Consider the following 25835-nt stretch of genomic DNA (forward strand, 5'->3'; position numbering starts at 1 on the left):
GGAATACGATAGGTGGAAGGAGGTGAGAGTGAGGGTGAGGGTGATAGGCCAGAGAGGGGGTGGGGGAATAGAAGTCAGGAAGAAGATTGCAGGTCAAGAGGGCGGTGCTGAATCCGGGGATTGGGACTGAGATTAGGTGGGGGGAAGGGAAATGAGGAAGCTGGAGAAATCTACATTCATCCCGTGTGGTTGGAGGGTTCCTAGGCGGAAGATGAGGCGGTCTTCCGCCAGGCGTCGTGTGGTCAGGGTCTGGTGATGGAGGAGGCAGGGCCTGCATGTCCTTGGCGGAGTGGGAGGGTGAGTTAAAGTGTTCAGCCACGGTGCGGTTGGGTTGGTTAGTGCAGGTGTCCCAGAGGTGTTCTCTGAAACGTTCTGCAAGTAGTTGGCCTGTCTCCCCAATGTAGACGAGGCCGCATCGGGTGCAGTGGATACACTAAATGATGTGTGTGGAGGTGCAGGTGAATTTGTGACGGATATGGAAGGATCCATTAGGTCCTTGGAGGGAGGTAAGGGGGGAGGTGTGGGCGCAAGTTTTGCATTTCTTGCGATTGCAGGGGAAGGTGCTGGGAGTGGAGGTTGAGTTGGTGGGGGGGTGTGGACCTGACGAGGGAGTCACGGAGGAAGTGGTCTCTCTAGAATGCTGATAGGGGTGGGGAGAGAAATATATCCCTGGTGGTGGAGTCTGTTTGGAGGTGGCGGAAATGAGGGAGGATAATATGATGTGGATCGATGGAGTTCTGTCCTGGTGGTGATTGGAGGTGCGGGAAGTGGAGGAGATGCGGTGGAGAGCATCGTCGACCACTTCGGAGGGGAAATTGCAGTCTTTGAAGAAGGAGGCCATTTGGGCTGTTCGCTATTGGAATTGGTCCTCCTGGGAGGAGATGCAGTGGAAGCAAAGGAATTGGGAATGTGGATGAGACCAAAGACGGTTGTCCGAGTAGTTGATTCATTCACCACCTGCCGCAGACCCAGTCGAGCAACAATATGCTTTAGGATCAAACCAGCTCGATCAGTAGTGCTGCTGCTGAGCCACCCTTGGTGGTGTACACTGAAAATCTCCACCCAGAGTACATTTTGTGCCCTTGCTACCCTCAGATCTTCCTCATCATGGAGGCGTACTGATTCTTCAGCTGAGGGAGGGTGGTGTGTGGGAATCAGCAGGAAGGTTCTTTGTCCATGTTTAACCTGAAGTCATGAGACTTCATGGGATCTGGATTCGCTGCTGAGGAGTCACAGGACAACTCTCTCCTGACGATATAGTACAATGCCACCACTTCTTCTGGGTCTGTTCTGCCAGATGGTGACAGTAGGATCTGGGACATTGTATATTAGGTATGATTCTGTGAGTATGACTATGTCAAGCTGTTGCTTGACTAATCTGTGAGGCAGTTGTCCTAATTTTGGTATAAACCCCCCAGATGTTCGAAAAGAGAACCTTGCAAGGTTAAAAGGGGTGTTTCTGTCATTGTCTTTTCTGAGGCCTAGGTCAATGCCAAGTGATCCATCCATTTTCATTTCTTTGTTAAGTAGTATGTTGTTGAAAGACCTTAACCTCTAAAGCACCTCCATAATATTAAATCTGATTCCTGGAGGTTTTAGAATTTTCAATTGCTGATTCATTTTCAAATCATTCTGATATTTTTTATTTCACTCCAGTTTCTCCTACCACTGTAAACACATTTCTTGCCTGACCTTTCCCTTAGTGATAAGAGTTGTTATGAAATCTTAACATGATAGACTCACTGAGTATTTTTTCCTGTCTGAATATGAATTGCATAATTGAGTTTCACTTTAGTTTCAGAAGGTTCATTGAACATAGCATCTAATGGTTTCCCAGAGTCAACCAACAGTGTTAACATCTTGTCTCCAGCACCAGATTTCTAGCTTTGACCTTTTGACTTTCATTGCTTGTTGAGCACTCTTCAGGTATGTTTGGGCCAACTCACACTTTGGTTACTTTTTACATGGAAATTTGGCACAAACATCAGATGGACAGTTTCTGAACTTTGAGTTATATTTTTTCTTTCATTAATTTAAGCGTTCCTCTTTCCTCGCACCCATTTGGTTCAAAAAGACTGAATCCAGGAAATTTATCCAGGTCATCCATAATGGCAAACAGTAACGAGGGAATTTATTTATCTCAATCATGACAAGATTCTTGAAAAGGAGCTCTAATTGTCGTGTTCAAAACTTGTTACTAGAAGTTTTAATGTTCCTTGACGCTATAGATGATAAGCTGAAGATGTAAATTGTATGCATCTCAAACTATTCATTACTTTTATCAATATTTGAGACATAGATTTGTATTTCTTTGAACACTCCGTATCTTGTGACAAAAACTAACTTCCCCATTACTATTTTTAATGTAATTTTCCCAAAGACCTCAAGAAATCTTATTGATTAATTCTTAAAAGATATGATTCCGACTCTCAGTTTTTCAGTATGGATCCTACACAAATTATTTAGACCTTGCTAAATGATTCTTTGAAAGCTGGCACTGAATAAAGATTAGATTCCCTACAGTGTGGAACCAGGCCCTTCAGCCCAACCAGTCCACACCAACCCTCTGAAGAGTTACCCACCCAGATTTATTTCCCTCTGACTAATGCTCCTAACACTATGGGCAATTTTGCATGGCCAGTTCATCTTTGAACTATGCAAGTAAACCCACGCAGACCCAAGGAGAATGGGCAAACACCACACACTGTCACCCAAGGCTGGAATCGAACCTGGGACCCTGGCACTGTGATAACCACTGAGCCACAATGCTGCCCCAAGGGTGCAGATTTAAATAATGGTTGGAATTTCCCTATCTGCTGCTGGCAAATGTCTCATTTTGTGTTGTATTTCTGACCAATAAATATCTTAATCTGCATTTTCCTGATACTTAAGTGCCTTGTGTTGGAATGTTCTGAACCAAGTTGTAAAATGGTATTATCTTACTCAGGTGGAACTGTCACCTCATGGGCAACTATCCATTTCCAATCAGCTGGTACTTCAGGTGATTTGTAATTGCCTTCATTGGTCAGAGCATTGAGTATAGGAGTTGAGATGTTATTATGTTGGAATAGGCATCGGTGAGGCCACTTTTAGAAAACTGTGTATAATTCTGGTCGTCCTGCTATACTTAGTCAAGTAACTCCACAGAGGCTGGTATCCCTTCACCAAGTCACCCTTTAATTACATGTGGAGAGTCCTTGACAATGATCCACCTCTCTCAGCATGAACAGAGCGTCTGACACTCCTGTCAGCCAGAGCCCACTGATAGGACCAGATCAACATCTCCAGTCAAGGAACTCTTATTCTTTGAGATCCTAATTACTTCAGGACTGATGTTATTAAGGGTGCAGAAAGAATGTTGCTGGGTTTTGACAGTGTGACTTATAAGGATAGGCTGCGATTTCTTTTTACCTGGAGTGTCAGAGGCTGGGGATGGGGGTGTGTGTTAATCTTATAGAGGTTTATAAAATCACGATGGGCATAGATAAGATGAATAGTCAATGTCTTTTTCCAAGAGGATGGGAGTCCAAAACTAGAGACCATAGATTTAAGGTGAGAGGAGAAAGATTTAAAAGGACCTCAGGAGTAACTTTCTCACGCAGAAGGTAGTGCATTCATGCAGCGAGCTGTCAGAGGAAGCGGTGAAGGCTGGTACAATTACAACGTTTAAAAGACATTTGAACAGGTACATGAATCAAAGAGGTTTAGAGGGATATGGGCCAAACTCAGGCAGGAACTAGTTCAGTTGAGAACACCTGGTTGGCATGGACAAGTTGGACTAAAGGGTCTTTTTCCATGCTGTATGATGCTATGACTCATTATGAATTAGAGTTATAGAGTCATACAGCATTTGTCTTTTAAATAATAAGATTCAGATATTGCATCTGATCCAGTTGCTGATTAGGCTGCTTGATATAACTTTCTGATATCAGAATCCATCTGTTGCATTTGTATTAAAGAAAAGGCTAAACATAATGTCTTTATTCTCCTTACATCATTTTTTTAACTTCAGTCCTGTAAAAGAAAGTGTCTGATAGCTGCATTTGTAAGTCATTTCCCTTTTTCATAGATGCTTCCTTTTTTTGTTTAATTCTATGTACCTCAGATCTAGTCACAGTACAGACAAAAGAAAAACAATGCAAGGTGTTCGCATGTAGTGTTGTCATTTGTTTTACTTTTACTGGTTGTTCTACACTAAGGATCATCATTGGAACCAACCTGATCATTCCTGAAAATAAAATCTGGGATTTATTTCATGACACCAACTCCAAATTCCCCACTTACTCAGTCTATGAAGAAACTGTGAAATAAATTATGTCATTTAATATTGTTTACACTCAAATTTGGTCTAATTGTCATTAAACAGATGGCTTTGTCTGTGAGTTTGGAGTTAACAGTTAGTTTTAAAGAAAGCTATAATACACATAATTCCAAGTGAGATGAAGCTACGCAAACCATCCAGGGATTTACCTGGAGGGTTTAGGGATTTTTAGTTTTATTCATTTTCATCTAGAGAGTTACTTGAGAAAAGTAAAAAAATGCATCAAGCGGAAAAGGTTTTTTTTTAGTGCAGCGGTAATATTCTTATCTCTGGGCTAGGAGGTCTGAGTTCAGGTCCCACCTACTCCAGATTCGTCTAATACCATCTCTGAATAGGATGATTAAAAAATATCTGTAACAAGCTCAGTTATGCTGAGAAGTCTTTTTGTAGAGTGGCATATACTCAGCAGCATTACTCAGAAAAAGTGTTTAATGTAATGAAATAAAGTTAGAATAATAAATATTGGTTAGACCTCAGCTGTTTTGGTAGTTCAGAGGAGGTTCACTAGATCGAACCCAGAGATGAGGAGTTTGTGGTATGAAGAGAGATTGAACAGCTTAGGCCTGTACCCTGTGGAATTTAGAAGAATGCGGGAAGATCAAATTGAGGTATTCAAGATGATTAAAGAGTATGGATAAAGTAGACATAGAGCTGATGCTTCCTCTTGTGGAGCATTCTAGGACAAGAGGTCATAGCCTGAGGATAAGGGATGGAAATTCAAAATAAAGATGAAGGGAAACAACTTCTCCCCAAGGGTTGTGGATCTGTGGAATTCACTACCCCAAAGTGTGGTGGATGCTGGGACAGTGGGTACATTTAAAGAGGAGTTGGACAGATTTTGAATTGGTAATGGGTTGAAGGGATATGGAGAGAAGGCAGGAAAATGGGGGCAATGAGGAGTATGGTTGAAAATGTGTTGCTGGTTAAAGCACAGCAGGTTAGGCAGCATCCAAGGAATAGGAAATTCGGCGTTTCGGGCATAAGTCCTTCATCAGGAGGGCTTATGCCCGAAACGTCGAATGTCCTATTCCTTGGATGCTGCCTAACCTGCTGTGCTTTAACCAGCAACACATTTTCAACTGTGATCTCCAGAATCTGCAGACCTCATTTTTTACGCGATGAGGAGTATATCAACCTTGAATGATGGAGCAGACTCAATGGGCCAAATAGCCTAATTCTGCTCCTATATCTTATGAACTTGTGAACTATAAGGCATGATTAGTCCCAAAGCAAAGTGATGGGAATATTGTCAGTGGAAAAGAAGTGAAGTTAAATTTTCTGAAGTTAAAAGAAATGAAACCGCATCTTGGATAGTATAGTACTAGAAGGAAACTAAGTCAGGAGCATAATAATAATGAAGAAAAAGTTATGGTTTCAGCAGATGAGTTGAAACTTTAATCATTTTAATTTGATTTGATTTATTATTGTCACATGTATTGAGATGCAGTGACAAGTAATGTTTTGTGTGCTAACCGGACAAATCATACCTTACATAAGTGCATGAGGATAATAGAAAAGAATATCGAATATCGTGTTGTAGTTGCAGAGAAGCTGCAGAGAAAAATCAATTCTAATATATGAGAGGTCTGTTCATAAGTCTGGTAACAGCAGGGAAGAAGCTGATCTTAAATCTGATAGTGCATGTTTTCAAATTTTTGTATCTTCTGCCCGATTGAAAAGGGTGAGAGTATAACCTGGCTGGGAGATTTGATTATGTTGCATCTTCCTTGAGGCAGTGGTAAGTATAGATGGAGTCAATGGGAGGAAGGCTGCTTTTCGTGATGGGTTGGGCTGCATTCTCAACTCCTTGTACTTTCTTGTGATTTTGGGCAGAGCAGTTGCCGTACAGGATGCTTTCTATGATGCATCCATAAAAATTGGTCAGAGTCATTGTGTATCAAAAAAAACAGATAAGGGTCATTGTGGACATTCAAGCACATCAAAGTATTTCAACAAACATAAAAATCTCTCAGTCTTGGAAATGAGCATCTTGCTGGGGGGTAAAGTATTGGATGTCTTTGAAAATGTAATAATATTTGTAAAATGCACCATGCTAGTTATTTCTGCTGTGCATTTATCAATATTTGAATCGAGTTATAAGAAAATAGAATGTTTTTTATTCCTTGTTTGTCTACATAGCTGTTGTTAGTAAATGTTTCTTTTTAATTCATTGTTGAACAAAGACTGTGACATTGCATGCTTGAATTTTGATAAATGATAATTTTGGTAATAGAAATAAAAGATCAATGATGATCTAACTGTTAGGAATCTGACTTGCCGGGTAGTACCATCAACTGGACATTTCCCCATCACAACTGGAGCCATGAGATCATAGTATTGAGGGACTCATCCAGGATCTTTGAATTAACAACTATGAGATGGTGCTAAAACAAAAAGCAGTTCTGTTGTGAGGATGTTTACTGCATAACATTGGAAGATGGGTTTGAACTTTGCTAAGTTAAAAAAACACACAACACCAGGTTATAGTCCAACAGGTTTATTTGAAAGCACTAGCTTTCAGAGCGCTGCTCCTTTATCAGATGGATGTGTCAGTGCTCCAAAAGCTAGTGCTTCCAAATAAACCTATTGAGCTATAACCTGGTGTTGTGAGTTTTAAGTTTGTACACCCCAGCCCAATACAGGCACCTCCAAATCTTGAATTTTGCTAAGAACTTTCTGGAACTGAAAGATATAATAGCACCGTAATACATCTCTGTATAATGGGACTGGTTTTAACCTACATGTACCCTCCAATCAGTATTTTAATATTCTTTAGTCCCTCTGGTAGACAAATTTGTTATCAAGTAGGTGAAAGTGAGTACTGCAGATGCTGGAAATCAGAGTCAAGCATTTACTGATAAGGGGCTTGAAACATTGATTTTCCTGCTCCTCAGATGCTACTTGATCTGCAGTGCTTTTCCAGCACCACTCTAATCTTGAAATTGTGTTATCAGCCAGGGCCAGTGACTGAAATACTCCAGTGTCTCTTCGTATCTTGGGAAACTTCAGCAGATCTGGCAACATCTGTGGAGAGAAAGCAGAGTTAATGTTTCAGGTTCACTGACCTTTCCTCAGAATTTTCCCAACAATTCTGGTTTTTGTTTCTGATTTCCAGCGTTGTTCTTTATTTTTTGTCTTGTGCTTAATTCATTACAACATCTCTTCCACGTATGCCTATGTTGAAAATGTTCTGCTTCTCTCTCCAACAGAGTATTCACTCTAATCTTTCCTCTTGTTCACAGTAATTACTTTCACTCCTGGTGTTTGACAAGGTATTTTGTCAAGAAAAAGTCTGAGTAAGTGTCAGTGGATCCAAAACATTAATTCTGCATTCTTTCCACAAGTGCTGCCAGACCTTTTGACTTTTCCAAGCAATTGTTTCTGATTTCCAGTGTCCGGAATCCTTTGGGTTTTCTTTTCTCTCAATATCTTTATTTAATTTGCCTTTTTAAGTCGAAAAATAAGAAAGTAGCTCTCCATTTGAAATGAAATACTCAAAATCTCCAACTGTCAGACTCTGAGAAGACCATTGGGCTGCTCTCTCATTAGAGAGAGAGAGAGAAAGAAAGAGAAAAAAAGAGGCACACACAAAATTGATGGTGAGCTTAACCTGATTGTAAACTTCAGCCAAGGGGTAAAGTCAAGAGTGCATTGTGGGAATCGAACCTATGCTGGTAGCTGTGTTTGTTCAGTCAGCTATGCCAACTAACTCCAAGTGGCAGGCTCAGTATTGGAGTCAAAACTGATTTGTTTTTCTCTTCCTCAATGCTGTTCTTGTTCATCTTCAAGAATGTATAAATTCCTCCACGATGTTAGAAATAGGTATATTCATGGAGCAGCCTCATAGTCCTTGCAGTTTCACCTTGGTAATATTTCAAAATTTCTTTCAGATGGCACACCATTGACCTGGTGGATTGGGAGGACCAATGAGAAGCAAACTTACTGGGGAGGTTCGTCACCAGGCATTCAGAAATGTGCCTGTGGATTGGAGGAGAGCTGCTTGGATACCAAGTACCACTGTAACTGCGATGCTGACAGAGATGAATGGTACTGTGACATTTATATCTGATGCAATTATTCTTTTTGCATTCATTAACTGCAATTTTGCATAAGCGTGATTTCCCTGAACTGTCTTCATGTACTCACGATTCTCCACCAACTTAAAATTATTCTCAACTTCAGACGTTTGTGTTTGTAATGTGGGTAAACATATTAATGTCTGTCTTAAAGATCATCCTGGAAGTGTAAATAATGTGTAAGTTTATAATAAATTTACAGCAGCTTGAAAAGTGCTGCACAGTGCCTCAGTGGTTAGCAGTGATGCCTCATAACACCAGGCACTCGGGTTCAGTTTCAACCTCGGGCAATTGTCTGTAGGAGTTTCTACATTCTCTCCGCGTCTGCCTGGGCTTCCCTTGGGTGCTCCAGTTTTCTCCCACAATCCAAAGAAGTGCAGGTTAGGTGGATTGGCCATGGCAATTTCAGGGATAGGATAGTGGAGAGTTGGTCTGGGTGGATGCTGCTCAGAGGGTCAGTGCAGACTTGATGGGCTGAATAGACTGCTTCTACACTGTCAAGATTTTGTGACTCTTCTCTTAGCAGAGCAATAATTTTTATTTGCACTGAAATGAAATGTTGCTTGATGAAATGCAACGTACCTATTGTCTTGGCGTCACATTGTAAGCTCATTAAGGTTAATAATTATCCTATTTTGAGTGAATGAGGAGGATAAGGAAACTTGATTTGGTATCTTTGGAAGAATTGCAATTGACAATTTGAAACTCTATGTGGGCTAATTTTTCAGAGAACTAACTGATGTTAAGTTTGTTTGTATGTGTAAACAGAATGATTTGCGCTGAAGCGACCTCTTAGAATTGGCAGAAAGGTTTGTGCAATGAGGGAGGAAAGAATGGATTGTGCAGGGGAAAATGAATGTCAATGTGCAACACTTTTAATGATAATAAATCAAATTTCTTTTTCCTTCTTAATCATTGACATTGCCTAAATGCACAGACTTAAATAGGATACCTACCATGGCAGCCTGGTAAGGTGTTTGATGCTGATAACTAAGTTCTCAGTCATGATGTTGAAATCACCCTGTTCAGGCTCCTGTCTACATCTGCAGTAACAAACTTGGTATTGTGCTTTCTCCTAAACTAATGGAGACAGGACCCCCTTCCCTGCCTTGACACGAATGTAAGAGGTCTATAACAGTCATCTGATAATCAGGTGTATTGGCTAGGTATTTTTGCTACTAAAATATATTTTTCCAATTTCATTCCCAGAAGTGACTTTATGAGGAACAAGTAATGTTCGCAAGTTTAGTGGCAGATTTTCAGCTGCTTTCCTGCAGCTTTCCACGTTAACTCTGCTGACTACCTTTTTCCACCAGACTCTGTGAGGACCACTGTAGGTTTCTACCACCAGCTTGAACCTGGACCAAAACTTTCTGTTACAGAGTCACAGAGTCATAGAGATGTACAACATGGAAACAGACCCTTCGGTCCAACCGTCCATGCCGACCAGATATCCCAACACAATCTAGTCCTACTTGCCAGCACCTGGCCCATATCCCTTCAAACCCTCTCTATTCATATACCCATCCAGATGCCTTTTAAATGTTGCAATCGTACCAGTCTCCACCACTTCCTCATTCCATACATGTACCACCCTCTGCATGAAAAAAGTGCCCCTTAGGTCTCTTTTATATCTTTCCCCTCTCACCCTAAAACTATGCCCTCGAGTTTTGGACTCCCCCACCCCAGGGAAAATACTTTGTCTATTTATCCTATCCATGCCCCTCATAATTTTATAAACCTCTATAAGGTCACCTCTCAGCCTCCGACACTCAAGGGAAAACAGCCCCAGTGTATTCGACATCTCCCTACAGCTCAAAACCTTCAACCCTAACAACAACTTTGTAAATCTTTTCTGAACCGTCTCAAGTTTCACAACATCTTTCCGATTGGAAGGAGACCAGAATTTCACACAATATTCCAACAGTGGCCTAACCAATGTCCTGTGCAGCTACAACATGACCTACCCTTGTACTCAATACTCTGACCAATAAAGGAAAGCATACCAAATGCTTTCTTCACTATCCTACCTACCTGTGACTCCACTTTCAAGGAGCTATGAACCTGCACGACAAGGTCTCTGTTCAGCAACACTCCCTAGGACCTTATCATTAAGTATATAAGCCCGACTAAGATTTGCTTTCCCAAAATGCAGCACCTCACATTTATCTAAATTAAACTCCATCTACCACTTCTCAGCCCATTGGCCCATCTGGTCCAGATCCTGTTTAATCTGAGGTAACCCTCTTCACTGTCCTCCACACTTCCAATTTTGGTGTCATCTGCAAACTTACTAACTGTACCACTTATGCTTGCATCCAAATCAGTCATGAAAATAACAAAAAATAGAGGATCCAGCACTAATTCTTGTGGCACTCCACTGGTCACAGGCCTCCAGTCTGAAAAACAACCCTCCACTACCACCTTCTGTCTTCTACCTTTGAGCCAGTTCTGCATCTAAATGGCTAGTTCTCCCTGTATTCCATGAGAGTTAATCTTGCTAACCAGTCTCCCATGAGGAACCTTGTCGAACGCCTTACTGAAGTATATATAGATCACACCTACCACTCTGCCCTCATCTATTATTTCTTCAAAAAACTCAATCAAATTTCTGAGACATGTTTTCCCACGCACAAAGCATGTTGACGATCCCTAATCAGTCCTTGCCTTTCCAAATACATGTACATCCTGTCCCTCAGGATTCCCTCCAACAACTTGCCCATCACCGAAGTCAGGCTCACTGGTCTATACTTCCCTGGCTTGTCCTTACCACCTTTTGTAATGATAGCACCACATTAGCCAACCTCCATTCTTCCGACACCTCACCTGTGACTATCGATGATACAAATATCTCAGTAAGAGGCCCCGCAATCACTGCCCTAGATTCCCACAGAGTTCTAGAGTACACCAGATCAGGTCCTGGGGATTTAGCCACTTTTATGTGTGTCAAAACATCCAGCATGTCCTCCTCTCTAATGTGGACATTTTTCAAGATATCACCATTTATTTCCCTACATACTATATCTTCCATGTCCTTTTCCATAGTAAGTACTGATGCAAAATATTCTTTTAGTATTTCCTCCATCTCCGCACAAAGACTGCCTTGCTGATCTTTGAGGGGCCCTAATCTCTCCCTTGTTACTCTTTTCTCCTTAATAAATTTGTAAAAAACCATTTGATTCCCCTTTACACTATTTGCCAAAGCTATCGCATGTCCCCTTTTTGCCCTCCTGATTTCTCTCTTAAATATACTCTTCCTGCCTTTATACCCTTCTAAGGATTCATTTGATCTATCCTGTCTATACGTGACATATGCTTCCTTCTTTTTCTTAACCAAACCCTCAATTTCTTCAGTCATCCAGCATTCCCTATATCTACCAGCCTTTCCTTTCACCCTAACAAGAATATACTTTCTCTGTACTCACGTTATCTCATTTCTGAAGGCTTCTCATTTTCCAGCCGTCGTTTTACCTATGGACATCTGCCCCCAATCAGCTTTTGAAAGTACTTGCCTAACACCATCAAAGTTGGTCTTTCCCAGTTTAGAACTTCAACTTTTAGATCTGGTCTATCCTTTTCCATCACTATTTTAAAACTAATAGAATTATAGTTGCTGGTCCCAAAGTGCTCCCCCACTGACACCTCAGTCACCTGCCCTGCCTTATTTCTCAAGAGTAGGTCAAGTTTTGCATCTTCTCTCATAGATACATCCACATACTGAATCAGAAAACTTTCTTGTACGCATTTTACAAATTCCTCTCCATCTAAACCCTTTACACTATGGCAGTCCCAATCTGTGTTAGGAAACTTAAAATCCCCTACCATAACCACCCAATTATTCTCATAGATAACTGAGACTGTCATTAAATCTCAGTCTGTTATTACACCTGGGTGATCATTTTTTTCCTGAAAATTTGTGTGCTCTTCTTGAGTATCCCAGTGCAGACATTATGGGCTGAATGGCCTGATTCTCCCCTCTAACAATTCCATGATTCTGTTGTTCGAGATTATAACTGAACTTCATTTACAGAATATCATATTTATTTGAAATATTGTTTAATTATGGCTGTCTTGAGTAATGGTGATTGGAATGCACTTTATTCAAACTATTACTTTCCAACTCTAGAAAAGTTAGTTATAAAGTAGTAAGTATCAAAGTGTGAGTATTGCCTCAGGTATCTTCGACAGGATTAATTGTAATTATGCTTTTCTGGAAATCAATCTAACTATGTCAATCAATGACAAGTTTTCTTGAGGTGTAGAAACAAAAATCAGCCTCAGCAAGTTAGCTTTGATACCATTTTTAATGATTTCCAGCGAGGATTGTCTCAATTAATTGATTGCCATGGGCCTGTCAATTAACAGATCAGTGAAATTATCCATCCCAACCACTGTTTCTTGACATGTTGTTAATAAATTGAGAAATATTGAAAGTTTTATGCAACACAATGAGGTTCTTGACATTCACGGGGCTGTTATTTCAGCATTGTTTTTTCAAAAGAAGAAAACTTGCCTCGCATTAACAAATTCACTACCTACTTAATTGTTAATTGAAAGAAAGACTTGCATTTCTGGTGATGGCTTTGTAGTCCTGAGGATGTTGTGAAATAATTTATGGCCAATCAATTGCCTCTGGAGCATTTCTACTGTTGCAAACTTGAGAGATTATTTGAATGTAATAAGGACCCAGCAAAAAAAAACAACTACATAATGATGAAACCAACAAACGCTGGGGATCACAGCGAGTCAGACTACATCCATGGAGAAAGAGCAAACTAACGTTCGTGTTGAGCTGAATCTTCATCAGAGCTGATGTGAAGTGTGGAGGGGGCAATATTTATACTATAGCGGGAGTGAGGTGATTGGAGTGCTACGAGGGGAAAAGGATGTTGACATTTCAGATTAAGTGATCGGAATGTGAGAATGCCAGAACAATAGTGACATTCTGGATCAGTGGTGCTGGAAGAGCACAGCAGTTCAGGCAGCATCCAACAAGCAGCGAAATCGACGTTTCGGGCAAAAGCCCTTCATCAGGACTTTTATTCCTGATGAAGGGTTTTTGCCCAAAACGTCGATTTCGCTGCTTGTTGGATGCTGCCTGAACTGCTGTGCTCTTCCAGCACCACTGATCCAGAATCTGGTTTCCAGCATCTGCAGTCATTGTTTTTACCCTGTCTAACTGGCAGACTGGGAAGAACAGTCAGGAGAAAGTGAGGACTGCAGATGCTGAAGATCAGAGTCAAGAGTATGGTGCTGGAAAAGCACAGCAGGTCAGGCAGCATCCAAGGAGCAGAAGAATCAATGTTTCGGGCAGAAGCCCTTCATCAGGAATCATACACTCCCACTGGAGTGAGGGGAGGGGAGAGAGGACATGACAGAGAATGTAACAAATAAAGCTAAAAGAAAAGGAAGGAATGGGAGCAGGGTCACTATTTGAAGATGTCAATATTGAGTCCAGAAGGCTGTAAAGTACCTAGTCTGAAGATGAAATGCCGCTTTTCCAGTTTTCATTGTTATTCGCTGGAATATTGCAGCATGCCGAGGACAGTCTGCATACAAGCAAGACACCATGTTAAAATGACCAGGTATAGGAAGGTCTGGGGCATGGTTGTGCATGGACCATGGGTGTTTTCTAAAGCAGTCACTCGGTCTGCGTTTGGTTGTGACTGAGTGATAAACTCCGCCAGTGCACCGGGGGAATACTGCTGTTCTCCTTCAAAAGCAGTCATAGGATCTACCCGAAAGGACCCTAGTTTATTATCTTATTTGAAAGAATGTACTGGTGAGTTATGAGATTTTATAATCAAGTGTTGGCAGTGGGATTTGAACCCAGAAGCTTCCTGGCTAACAAGGCAAGAGTGTCCACAATAGCAGGTGGTTAGAGCTGAAACATATCTCTTTGATCTTAATTACTGTAAGTGGATAACCTGTTTACCTATCAGCAGTAAATATCAATCAGAGCATACATGAGTCTATGGTGTACATGATTAATAGAATAATTTTCATTTTTATCCTGGATTTTGACAGGACTAATGACACAGGGCTTCTGTCATACAAAGATCACTTGCCTGTGACTCAGATTATTATTGGAGACATTAACAAGACAAACTCTGAAGCCACCTACAAGCTTGGACCACTACGTTGCCATGGTGATGGTAAGTGCCCTGTGGTGAGGGTTTCATAAATGGTAACTTGATATAGATGCCAGAACTGGCAGAACTGACACATATCATCTGAAAGAAAATCGAGAAGTCAAATTAGCTTTTATGGTGAGGCCATAGCAGCTGATGTGATATAAAGTACACCCAACTGCTGAAAACAATAAAATCCATCAATTTTCCTTAGAAAAAGGGAACCCTTTGGGGGCAGCACAGTGGCTCAGTGGTCAGCACTGCTGCCTCACAGTGCTTGGGACCCGGGTTTGATTCCCACCTTGGGTGACTGTTTGTGTGAAGTTTGCACATTGTCTGCATGGGTTTCCCCCACAATCCAAATGTGTGCAAGTCATGTGAATTGGCCATGCTAAATTGCCCATAGTGTTAAGTGCATTAGTCAGGGGTAAATATAGGGTAGGGGAATGTGTTTGGTGAGCTACTCTTCAGAGGGTTGATGTGGACTTGTTGGGCCGAAGGGTTTATTCCCACACTATAAGGAATCCAATCTTAAAAGCACTTGTTTGCTGCAATTCTCTTTCTTGGAGTCTCTGGTGCTGATCTTGAACTGATGACACAATCAAGTAATGCATCGGCACTCCACCACCATTCTTCATTCCACTCAACGTTACTTCTAGCTAAGGATGTTGAGATTCAGAAGACATGAGATGTTGGAGTTTTATCTGTGAGTCAGATCCAGTGTCACATATGACAGTACCATCAAGAATTTTGAATTTGCTTCAAGGAGAGCAAGGAAGAATTATTTTGGATTGCTTCCAAAGTCAAAGCCATTGAGTTATAGTCATAGAGGTCTACAACATAGAAAGAGGCCCTTGACCATCAAGACTCTGTCAATGAATGAGTTTGAGTTGCTTTATGATGGTGACTCAAGCATGCTTTGGATTTGAAAGTAAGGTCTGAAACTTCATAGTCTCGTAGGGAGGAGGTCAGTGTAGGAGGGGTTGGCTTGAAAAAATGAGGAGCTGCTGCATTGGATGAGGAGACCTCCAGCATTACCATCCAGAGCAAATTCGATTGGCACCACATCTACAAACATCCGGTCCCTCCACTACTGATGTGCAGTGGTGCGTACTGTCAATAATATGCACTGCAGAATTTCAGGTTAGAGTGGTGCTGGAAAAGCTCAGCAGTTCAGGCAGCATCCGAGGAGCAGTAAGATCGACATTTTGGGCAAAAGCCCTTCATCAGGAATACAGGCAGAGAGCCTGAAGCGTGGAGAGATAAGTGAGAGGAGGGTTGGGGTGGGGAGAAAGTAGCATAGAGTACAATAGGTGAGTAGGGGAGGGGATGAAGGTGATAGGTCGGAGGGGAGGTTGGAGTGGATAGGTGAAAAAGAAGATAGGCAGGTAGGACAAGTCAAGGGGACAGTGCTGAGCTGGAAGTTTGGAACTGGGGTGAGGTGGAGGAAGGGGAAATGAGAAAATTGTTGAAGTCCACATTGATGCCCTGGGGTTGAAGTGTTCCGAGGCGGAAGATGCGGCATTTTTCCTCCAGGTGCCTGGTGGTGAGGGAGCGGTGGTGAAGGAGGCCCAGGACCTCCATGTCTTCGGCAGAGTGCGAGGGGGAGTTGAAAAATTGGGCCACAGGGCGGTGTTGTTGATTGGTGTGGGTGTCCCAGAGATGTTCCCTAAAGTGGTCTGCTAGGAGGCGTCCAGTCTCCCTAATGTAGAGGAGACCACATCGGGAGCAACAGATACAATAAATGATATTGGTGGATATGCAGGTAAAACTTTGATGGATGTGGAAGGCTCCTTTAGGGCCTTGGATGGAGGTCAGGGAGGAGGTGTGGACACAGGTTTTGCAATTCCTGCAGTGGCAGGTGAAGGTACCTGGATGGAAAGGTGGGTTGTAGGGGGGCATGGACCTGGCCAGGTAGTCACGGAGGGAACGGTCTTTGTGGAAGGTAGAAAGGGGTGGGGAGGGAAATATATCCCTTGTGGTGGGGTCTGTTTGGAGGTGGCAGAAATGTCGGCGGATGATTTGGTTTGTGCAAAGGTTGGTAGGGTGGAAGTTGAGCACCAGAGGCGTTCTGTCGTTGTTACGGTTGGAGGGGTGGGGTCTGAGGGCGGAGATGCGGGATGTGGACGAGATGTGTTGGAGGGCATCTTTAACCACGAGGGAAGTGAACTTGCGGTCTCTAAAGAAGGAGGCCATCTGGTGTGTTCTGTGGTGAAACTGGTGGGAAAAGGTATAATCCAGGTAGCTGTGGGAGTCGGTGCGTTTGTAAAAAATGTCGTGTCAAGTCGGTCATTATTAATGGAAATTGAGAGGTCCAGGAAGGGGAGGGAGGTGTCAGAGATGGTCCAGATAAATTTAAGGTCAGGGTGGAATGTGTTAGTGAAGTTGATGAATTGCTCAACCTCCTCACGGGAGCACGAGGTGGCGTCAATGCAGTCATGAATGTAGCGGAGGAAGAGGTGGGGAGTGGTGCCGGTGTAATTACGGAAGATTGACTGTTATGCGTAGCCAACAAAGAGACAGGCACAGCTGGGGCCCATACAGGTGCCCTTGTTTTTACCTACTGCAGAATTTCACCAAAGCTTTGTAAACATTACTTGCCAAACTCTTGAATAGTACATTCTGGAAGGGCAAGGACAGCAGAAACATGGGAACACCACCACCTGCAAGTTCCCCTCCAAGCCACTTACCATCCTGGCTCAGAAATATATTGCCAGTCCTTCAATGGCATCCAATATGTGCCAACATCAAAGAAATCTCATGGTGCACGTCTGATTCATTGATAGGACAATTCTGCAGTTCACTGCTACATTCACATTACATGGCTTAACTATCATGCGGGTAAGGACACTGCACTCTGGGACAAGCACCCAGCTCATGGCTTGGATCAGGTTGCATTCTTACAGTCTTCACACTTTGTTTAATATATTATCACAGAATCCCTACTGTGTGGAAACAGGCCCTTTGGCCCAGCAAGGCCACACTGACTCTCCGGACAGTAACCCACCCAAACCCATTCCACTACCCTGTTATCCTACATTTACCCTTGACTAATGCACCTAATCTACACATCCCTGAACACAATGGGCAATTTAACAAGGCTAATTCACTTGATCTGCACATCTTTGGATTGTGGGAGGAAACCGGAGCACCCGGAGGAAACTCACGCAGCCATGGGGAGAATGTGCAAACTCCACACAGAGGCTGGAATCGAACATGGGCCCCTTGCGCTGTGAGGTATCAGTGCTATCCACTGAGCCACCATAAAGAGTTCAGGGATGCAACCTGATCCAGGCTGTGTGCTGGATGCCAACATCGATGAATATGAGGTGCATGTGTTTGGTGAATTTGCCCTGATATGTTGATGGCCAGTTTCCAACATAGGAGCTCATACAGAGCAAATGGTGAGATGGATTCACCGGGTGATCACTCTAATCTCCTTGTCAAGTTTTCCCAAAGCCTAGCTTGTTAAGATGGTAAGATGAAACCTGATGGTGTGTCTTTGGCTGCTAACAATTTGTTTAGTAAACAATAATCCCTGTTAGTTTCTGCATGCTAGTGGAAAACCTGCTACTGGGCGCTTGTGAAAATCGTACAAGATGGAGTGAAATGCTCCCAGCATCAAGAAGGGTCTTGCTTACTTATTGCCAAATTCTGCTCCATATCCCACATCATCAGTATTTACCGTGGAGTAAGACATGGAAGATATAAAATTTGGGGGGATAGATGGTGACATCTTGAAAAATGTCCATATTATAGAAAAGGAGTTGCTGGATGTCTTGAAATGCATAAAAGTGGACAAATCCCCAAGACCTGATCAGGCGTAGCCTAGAACTCTGCAGGAAGCCAGGGAAGTGATTGCTGGACCCCTTACTGACATATTTGTATCATCAATAGTCACAGATGAGGAGCCGGAAGATTGGAGGTTGGCTAATATGGTGCCAACGTTTAAGAAAGATGGTAAGGGAACTGTGGACTGGTGGGCCTGACATTGGTGGTGAGCAAGATGTTGGAGGTAATCCTGAGGGACAGGATTTACATGCATTTGGAAAGACAAGAACTAATTAGGGATAGTCAACATGGCTTTGTGCATGGGAAATCATGTCTCACGAACTTGAATGAGTTTTTTGAAGAAGTAACAAAGAAGATTGATGAATGGCAGAATGGAGTACGTGATCTATATGGACTTCAGTAAGGTCTTCAACAAGGTTAGACTTGTTAGCAAGGTTAGATCTCATGAAATACAGGGAGAACTAGCCATTTGGATACAGAACTGGCTTGAAGGTAGAAGACAGAGGGTGATGCTGGAGGGTTGCCTTTTTAACTAGAGGCCTGTGACCAGTGGAGTGCCACAAGGATCAGTGCTGGATCCACTCCTTTTGATCATTTATATAAATGATTTGGATGTGAACATAGGAGGAATAGTTAGTAAGTTTGCAGATGACACCAAAATTGGAGGTGTAGTGGATAGGAAAGAAGGTTACCTCAGAGTACAACAGGACCTTGATCAGATGGGCCAATGGGCTGTGAAGTGGTAGATGGAGTTTAATTTTGATAAATGCAAGGGGCTGCATTTTGGAAAAGCAAATCATAGCAGGACTTATGTACTTAATGGTAAGGACCTGGGGAGTGTTGCTGAATAAGGAGACCTTGGAGTGCAGGTTCATAGTTCCTTGGAAGTGGAGTCACAGGTAGATAGAATATTGAAGAAAGTGTTTGGTATGCTTTCCTGTTAGCCAGAGTATTAAGTACAAGAGTTGGGAGGTCATGTTGCGGCTGTACAGGACATTGGTTAGGCCACTGTTCGAATATTGTTTGCAATTCTGGTCTCCTTCCTATCGGAAGGATGTTGTGAAACTTGAAGTGTTGGAGGATTTGGACTATAGGGAGAGGTTGAATAGGTTGGTACTGTTTACTCTGGAGTGTTGGAGGTTGAGTGGTGACCTTATAGAGGTTTATAAAATCATGAGAGGCATAGATAGGGTAAATAGACAAAGTCTGTTCTCTGGGGTGTGGGAGTCCAGAACTAGACGGCATAGATTTAAGGTGAGAGGGGACAATTTTTAAAGGGACCCAAGGGGCATTTTTTTCAAACAGAGGGTGGTATGTGTATGGAATGAGCTGCCAGAGGAAGTGATGGAGGCTGGTAAAATTACAACACTTAAAAGGCATCTGGATGGGTATATAAATAGGAAAGGTTTAAAAGGATATGAGCCAAGTGCTGGCAAATGGGACTAGATTAGGTTCGGATATCTGGTTGGCGTGGACGAGTTGGACCAAAGGGTTTGTTTCTCTGCTGTACATTTCTATGACTCTGACTCTATGACACTCAGAACCCGAAAAGATTCTGCCAATTGTCTCCATTCCTCAAACAAAACAAAAAACTGTGGATGATGGTGATCTGAAACAATCAAAAATAGAAAGTGCTAGAGACACTCAACAGATCTACAGTACCTGTGGAATGAGAAAAAGAGTTAATATTTCAAGTCCAGTGACCCTTCATCAGAAGGGTTAAGTTCAGAAGATTTTGAATATGGGTCACTGGGCTCAACATGTTTACTCTGCTTCCTCATCACAGTTGTTACCAGTCCTGCTGAACCTCTCTAGCAAAATGAGTTTTTGATTGTAACCCTTCCTGAAACTTTTTTCTTTAAATAAATAAAACATTTTTTTTAAAAAATTATATTTATGTTCAACCACCAAGAGATTTAAACCCTTGGTCTGCTAGATTACTAGTCTCATGTTATTTTCTTTGAACCACCACTTCCCCATCTATTTAGCATATTTCTGGCAGCAATACTTTGAATGCAAATTACTGTAAAATGTATTGAGAAACTAAACAGAACTTTACATTTCATGTTCAAGCCTAAGATGGTGTGTAGCTAATCTATCATGACTAACTTGATTGAGTTCTTTGTTGAGGTAATGAAGAGTTGATGGGGTCAGTGTAACTAATATTGTGTATATGGCATTCAAAAGGGTGTTTGATATAAAAGAGCAAATAATAAGACATGGAAGCAAAATTAAATGCCGTAGGATTAAAGAGGCAGCGACAATCCAGATATACATTTTAGTTAGAGACAGAAAATGAGTAGCAGTGAATGCTTGTCTTTCAGACTAGAGGAGAGTATACAGCAATATGTTTTGGTATTAGAATATGATCAATGTTAATGGGCTGGACTTGGATATTCAGATAAAATTGTCAAAGTTTACATGAACATCAGAAATGTAGTTAACACTGTTGAGGGTAACAACAGACTTTAGGAGGACAGAGGCAGATCAGAGAAATAGGCTAACATTTGGCAGGTAAAATTAATTACAGAAAGGTGTAAACTGATCCACTTGGCTAGAAATAACTGAGACCAGTAAGGTACAATAAGTGGTCCAAACTTGAGGGGGGTGGAGAGAGAGAGAGAGAGAGAGAGAGAGAGAGAGAACTGATGATGTGCATATACAAGAGTGGAGCAGAATGAGTTGATATGTCATGAAAGCTTATGAGATCCTTAACTTTATAAATAAAACAGTAAAAGACAAAGAATTTATGTTTATAACTTCATTAATGGGTGGGTCTCCTCCAGGTGCTCCAGTTTCCTCCCACAATCTAAAGGTGTGCAGGTTAGGTGAATTGGCCATGCTAAATTGCCACAGTGTTCAGAAATGTATAGATTAGGTGCATTAGTCAGAGATAAATATAGAATAATAGGGGAATGGATCTGGGTGGGTTACTCTTCAGAGGTTTGGTGTGGACTGGTTGGACCAAAGGGTCTGTTTTCACACTGTAGGGATTCTACAAATCCTTCTATTCTACAAATTTATAACAATTTGCAGAGGTTTGGGACAAGGCTCTGGGTATAAGCCTAATCAATCTGCCAATGAACTAACACAAGCTTATTGGCTCAAAAAGCTTCCACCTGCACTGTATCATTCGATGATTCTGTATGGGCCTAGTATACAATACATTTGTTACTTGCTCTGTATTGAGCTTGAAAATCACAGTCAGAACAATGATGAGTCACTGCTCTCAGTCTCCACTATACCCTGAGTGTTCTGTGTGTACAAGTATAATGTAATTTTCAGCAATGATTTTACTTAGCTGAATTGAAGAAGGTGTAGAGAGTGCTACTTAAGGGATTAGGAGGTAGAACTGGTGAAGTGAGACCTGAAAGATTGGGATCTTGTTGAATAAGAGAGGACTGAGTAAGCATATAATGGGGGTAGTAGCATTAAGAATACTGAGGATTTAAAGGACCAGTCAGGATCATAAAATTTAGTGCAGGCGAGCAGAGCAAAAGATAATAAGCTTAAAAGTGACAGATTTAGGTAGGATTTAGGGAAGAAAGTATAACTCTACTGGGAAGCTTTGGAAGACATTAAAAGGGAAAACAACTTAGACTTTGAAAAGAAACACATGGCCAAGGGAGCTTGAAGATAGATTGAATGGATGCGTGGTTTTGTCTGGCCTTGTGATGGGGCTTAGTTTAAGGTGGAGCAAATTGACCAAAGTAAACTGAGAGGACATAATGAACAAATCTCCAGCAGAACTGGGCACTTAGGGTAACACAGTGGCTCATTGGTTAGCACTGCTGCCTCACAGCTCCAGGGACCAGGTTTCAATTCCACCCTCGTGTGACTGTATGTGTGGATTTTTGCACTTTCTCCTCATGCAAGTGTGGGTTTCCTCCCACAGTCCAAAGGTATACAGGTTAGGTGGATTGGCCATGCTAAATTACCCTTGGTGTTCAGGGATGTGCAGGCTAGGTGGATTAACCATGGTAAATGCAGGGGTAAATTGCTCTTTGGAGGGTCAGTGTCAACTCGATGGGCTGAATGGCCTGCTTCCACACTGCAGGGAGTCTATGTTGCTTACTGTTTTACTTGCAAATCTGCATGTTCAGATGGCATGCTAAGGCATAGAGAGCTAACCACATTTTCTGTTTTCCCAAGGAGCTGTTTGCCAGCAAAGGAGAAAATAACCGATATGATATTACCACATAGTGATAATCTGCATAGCTGCATTCAGAGTGTTGCTACACAGAGGGATTCTTAACCTGTAGAAGTTGTTTGAATGGCTATGGATTGAGACCATGGCAAAGTGATAATCTAAACAATTATTGAGCTACATTGCACTATTAAATGAATTGCACTCTTTAATAGTGGACTAATGATTCACACAGGTAATTACTGGAATGCGGCTTCCTTCAACACCGAGTCCTCGTATCTGCACTTCCCCACATTTCATGGTGAGCTCAGTGCAGACATTTCATTCTTCTTCAAAACAACCGCATCCTCAGGAGTCTTCCTGGAGAATCTCGGAATTAAGGACTTCATAAGGATAGAGCTGAACTGTAAGTATCACCCTAAATGTGCGAAGTACTGGATTGCAATCTGAATTAAAGCAGAAATTGCTAGAAACCTTTGGTATTGGTCAGTCAGCCACAAGTCAACATCTCAGATAGGAGCTCACTGGAGGCACAGTCTAAAAGATAGAATAAGTGATGGTCAAGAAAAGTTAAAAATCACACAGCACCAGGTTATAGTCCAACAGGTTTAATTGGAAGCACACTAGCTTTCGGAGCGCCGCTCCTTCATCAGGTGATAGTGCATGTTGTTGTGGTTCTGTTCGCCCAGCTGGAAATTTGTGTTGCAGACATTTCGTCCCCCATCTAGGTGACATCTCAGTGCTTGGGAGCCTCCTGTGAAGCGCTTCTGTGATCTTTCCTCCGGCATTTGTAGTGGTTTGAATCTGCCGCTTCCGGTTGTCAGCTGTCCGTTGCAGTGGTCGGTATATTGACCCATAGTATCACCATCAGGGACACCATCACACAAACTGGCTAAAGAACTACAGCAGAAACTGAAACACCTGATCAGCGGATCCAGACACTCTATACAATCAACACAGGAATTCTTGGACATCAGAAATATACACATAGACAAGGAAGAAATCATGGTCTCATTCGATGTAACGGCACTGTTCACTTCTATCGACAAAACCCTAGCCAGAGAAACAATAGCCAATCTGCTGGACATACAGAACAGACAATAAGACGTTGAATCTATCAACAAAGATGGCATACTCAAACTACTGGACCTGTGCCTCACAACACACTTCACAATCAACAACCAAATATATGAACAAATCAACAGCACACCCATGGGCTCACCTGTCTCTGGACTCATAGCAGAAGCAGTAATGCAAAGATTAGAACAAACAATCTTACTGCAAATTCAATCCAAACTCTGGGTCAGATATGTAGATGATACCTTTGTAATTATTAAAAACACAGAAATAGAGAACACACACCGGATCATCATCGCCACACTCTCAGGAATCCGATTCACTAGAGAGGAAGAAAAGGACAACCAACTCCCATTCCTAGATGTGATGGTACAGAGAACACCTAATAGAGAATTCACCGCAAAGGTATACAGGAAAGCAACTCACACAGACCAAGTCCTAAACTACGAAAGCAACCACTCCAACACACACACAAGAAGTTCCATCAAGACACTATTCAAAAGGGCCACAACACACTGCAGTACATAGAACTGCAAAAAGAGGAAGAAGAACACCTATACAATGTATTTGCCAAAAACGGATACCCACGCAATTTCATCAATAGTTGCCTAAGGGAAAGTTAACGGAATGAGGACATGCCACAACCCAAAGGACTAGCCACACTACCATACATCAAGAGTATTTACAAACTGACAGCCAGACAACTGGGACCACTAACAGCACACAAACCAACAGCCACTCTCAGGCAACAACTCACCAGAACAAAGGACCCGATACCCAGCATGAGCAAAACCAATGTAGTGTACAAAATCCCATGTAAGGACTGTACAAAACACTACATAGGACAAACAGGAAGACAACGAATGAACCGCATCCATGAACACCAACTAGCCACGAAACGCCACGACCAGCTACCCTTAGTAGCCACACGCGCAGATGACAAGCAACATGAATTCAACAGAGACAACACTACTATTATAGGAGAAGCCAAACAGAGAACAGCCAGGGAATTCCTAGAGGCATGGCACTCATCCACAGATTCAATCAATAAGCACATCAATCTGGACCCAATATACCGACCACTGCGGCGGACAGCTGGAACTGACAACCGGAAGCGGCAGATTCAAAACACTCCAAATGCTGGAGGAAAGATCACAGAAGCGCTTCACAGGAGGCTCCCAAGCACTGAGAATGTCATTTAGACAGGGGATGAAACGTCTGCAACACAAATTCCCAGTTCGGCGAACAGAACCACAACAACGAGCACCCGAGCTACAAATCTTCTCACAAACTTTGATTGTGCATGTACTTATCCAAATATCTTTTAACCATTGTAACCATCCATACATCCACCACTTCCTCAGGAAGTTTATTTCACACGCAGACCACCCTCTGTGTGAAAAAGTTTCCTCTCATGTTGCCGTGAAGCCAGGGTTGGAGGATTTGAGCTACAGGGAGAGGTTGAACAGGCTAGGGCTGAGGGGCAACCTTATAGAAGTTTATAAAACTATGAAGCGGCATGGATAGGATAAATAGATAAAGAGTTTTCCCTGGGGTAGGGGAGTCCAGAACGAGATGGCATAGGTATAGGGTGAGAGGGGAAAGATATAAAAGAGATGAACGGGCAACTTTTTCACGCAGAGGGTGGTACGTGCAAGAAGAAGTGGTGGAGGCTGGTACAATAGTAACATTTAAAAGGCATCTTTATGAATATATGAATAGGAAGGGTTTGGAGGGATATGGGCTGGGTGCTGGCAGGTGGGTTTGGGACAACTGCTCGGCATGGACAAGTTGGACCAAAGTGTCTGCTTCAATGCTGTACATCTCTATGACTCATGCTAGATGTCTTTCCTCTTCATCTCATCTCGCAAATGTGCCTCAAGTCTTGAAATCCCTCATTCTAGGGAAAAGACAACTATCATTAACCCTATCTATACCCTTCATTATTTTGTAAACTTCGATAACATAGTCTCTCAGCCTCCTACGTTTCAGTGAAAAAAGTCACACCCTATCCAGTCTGTTTTTAAATAACTCAAATCTTCCATATCCAGCAACATCCTGGAAAATCTCTTTTGAACCCTCTCCAGCTTAATTATATCCTTCCTATAACTGGACATGTCAGATTTATGTTTGGAATGAATGATTTCAAGCTGAATTAGAAGAGCAGAAAATGTGTTTACCAGGAAAGTGGGTAAATATCCCGTTACTGTGATTCCAGCACACACTGTTGGCAAACGTTGGCAAATATAAAATGTTCGAGTAAAAAGTGAAGTCTGCAGATGCTGGAGATC

General features: G+C 42.2%; 1 protein-coding gene across 1 annotated transcript in view; it reads left to right on the plus strand.

Moving 5' to 3' along the window:
* LOC132817323 (contactin-associated protein-like 5) overlaps positions 1-25835 on the plus strand; it is a 910472-nt gene that overhangs the window by 584706 nt on the left and 299931 nt on the right. The window contains exons 14-16 of the mRNA XM_060827733.1: positions 8212-8368; positions 14425-14552; positions 22703-22873. Coding sequence (XP_060683716.1) covers positions 8212-8368; positions 14425-14552; positions 22703-22873 — 456 coding nt within the window. The remainder of the gene's footprint in view (positions 1-8211; positions 8369-14424; positions 14553-22702; positions 22874-25835) is intronic.

The sequence above is a fragment of the Hemiscyllium ocellatum genome, chromosome 7, assembly GCF_020745735.1.
Source record: "Hemiscyllium ocellatum isolate sHemOce1 chromosome 7, sHemOce1.pat.X.cur, whole genome shotgun sequence".
NCBI lineage: Eukaryota > Metazoa > Chordata > Chondrichthyes > Orectolobiformes > Hemiscylliidae > Hemiscyllium > Hemiscyllium ocellatum.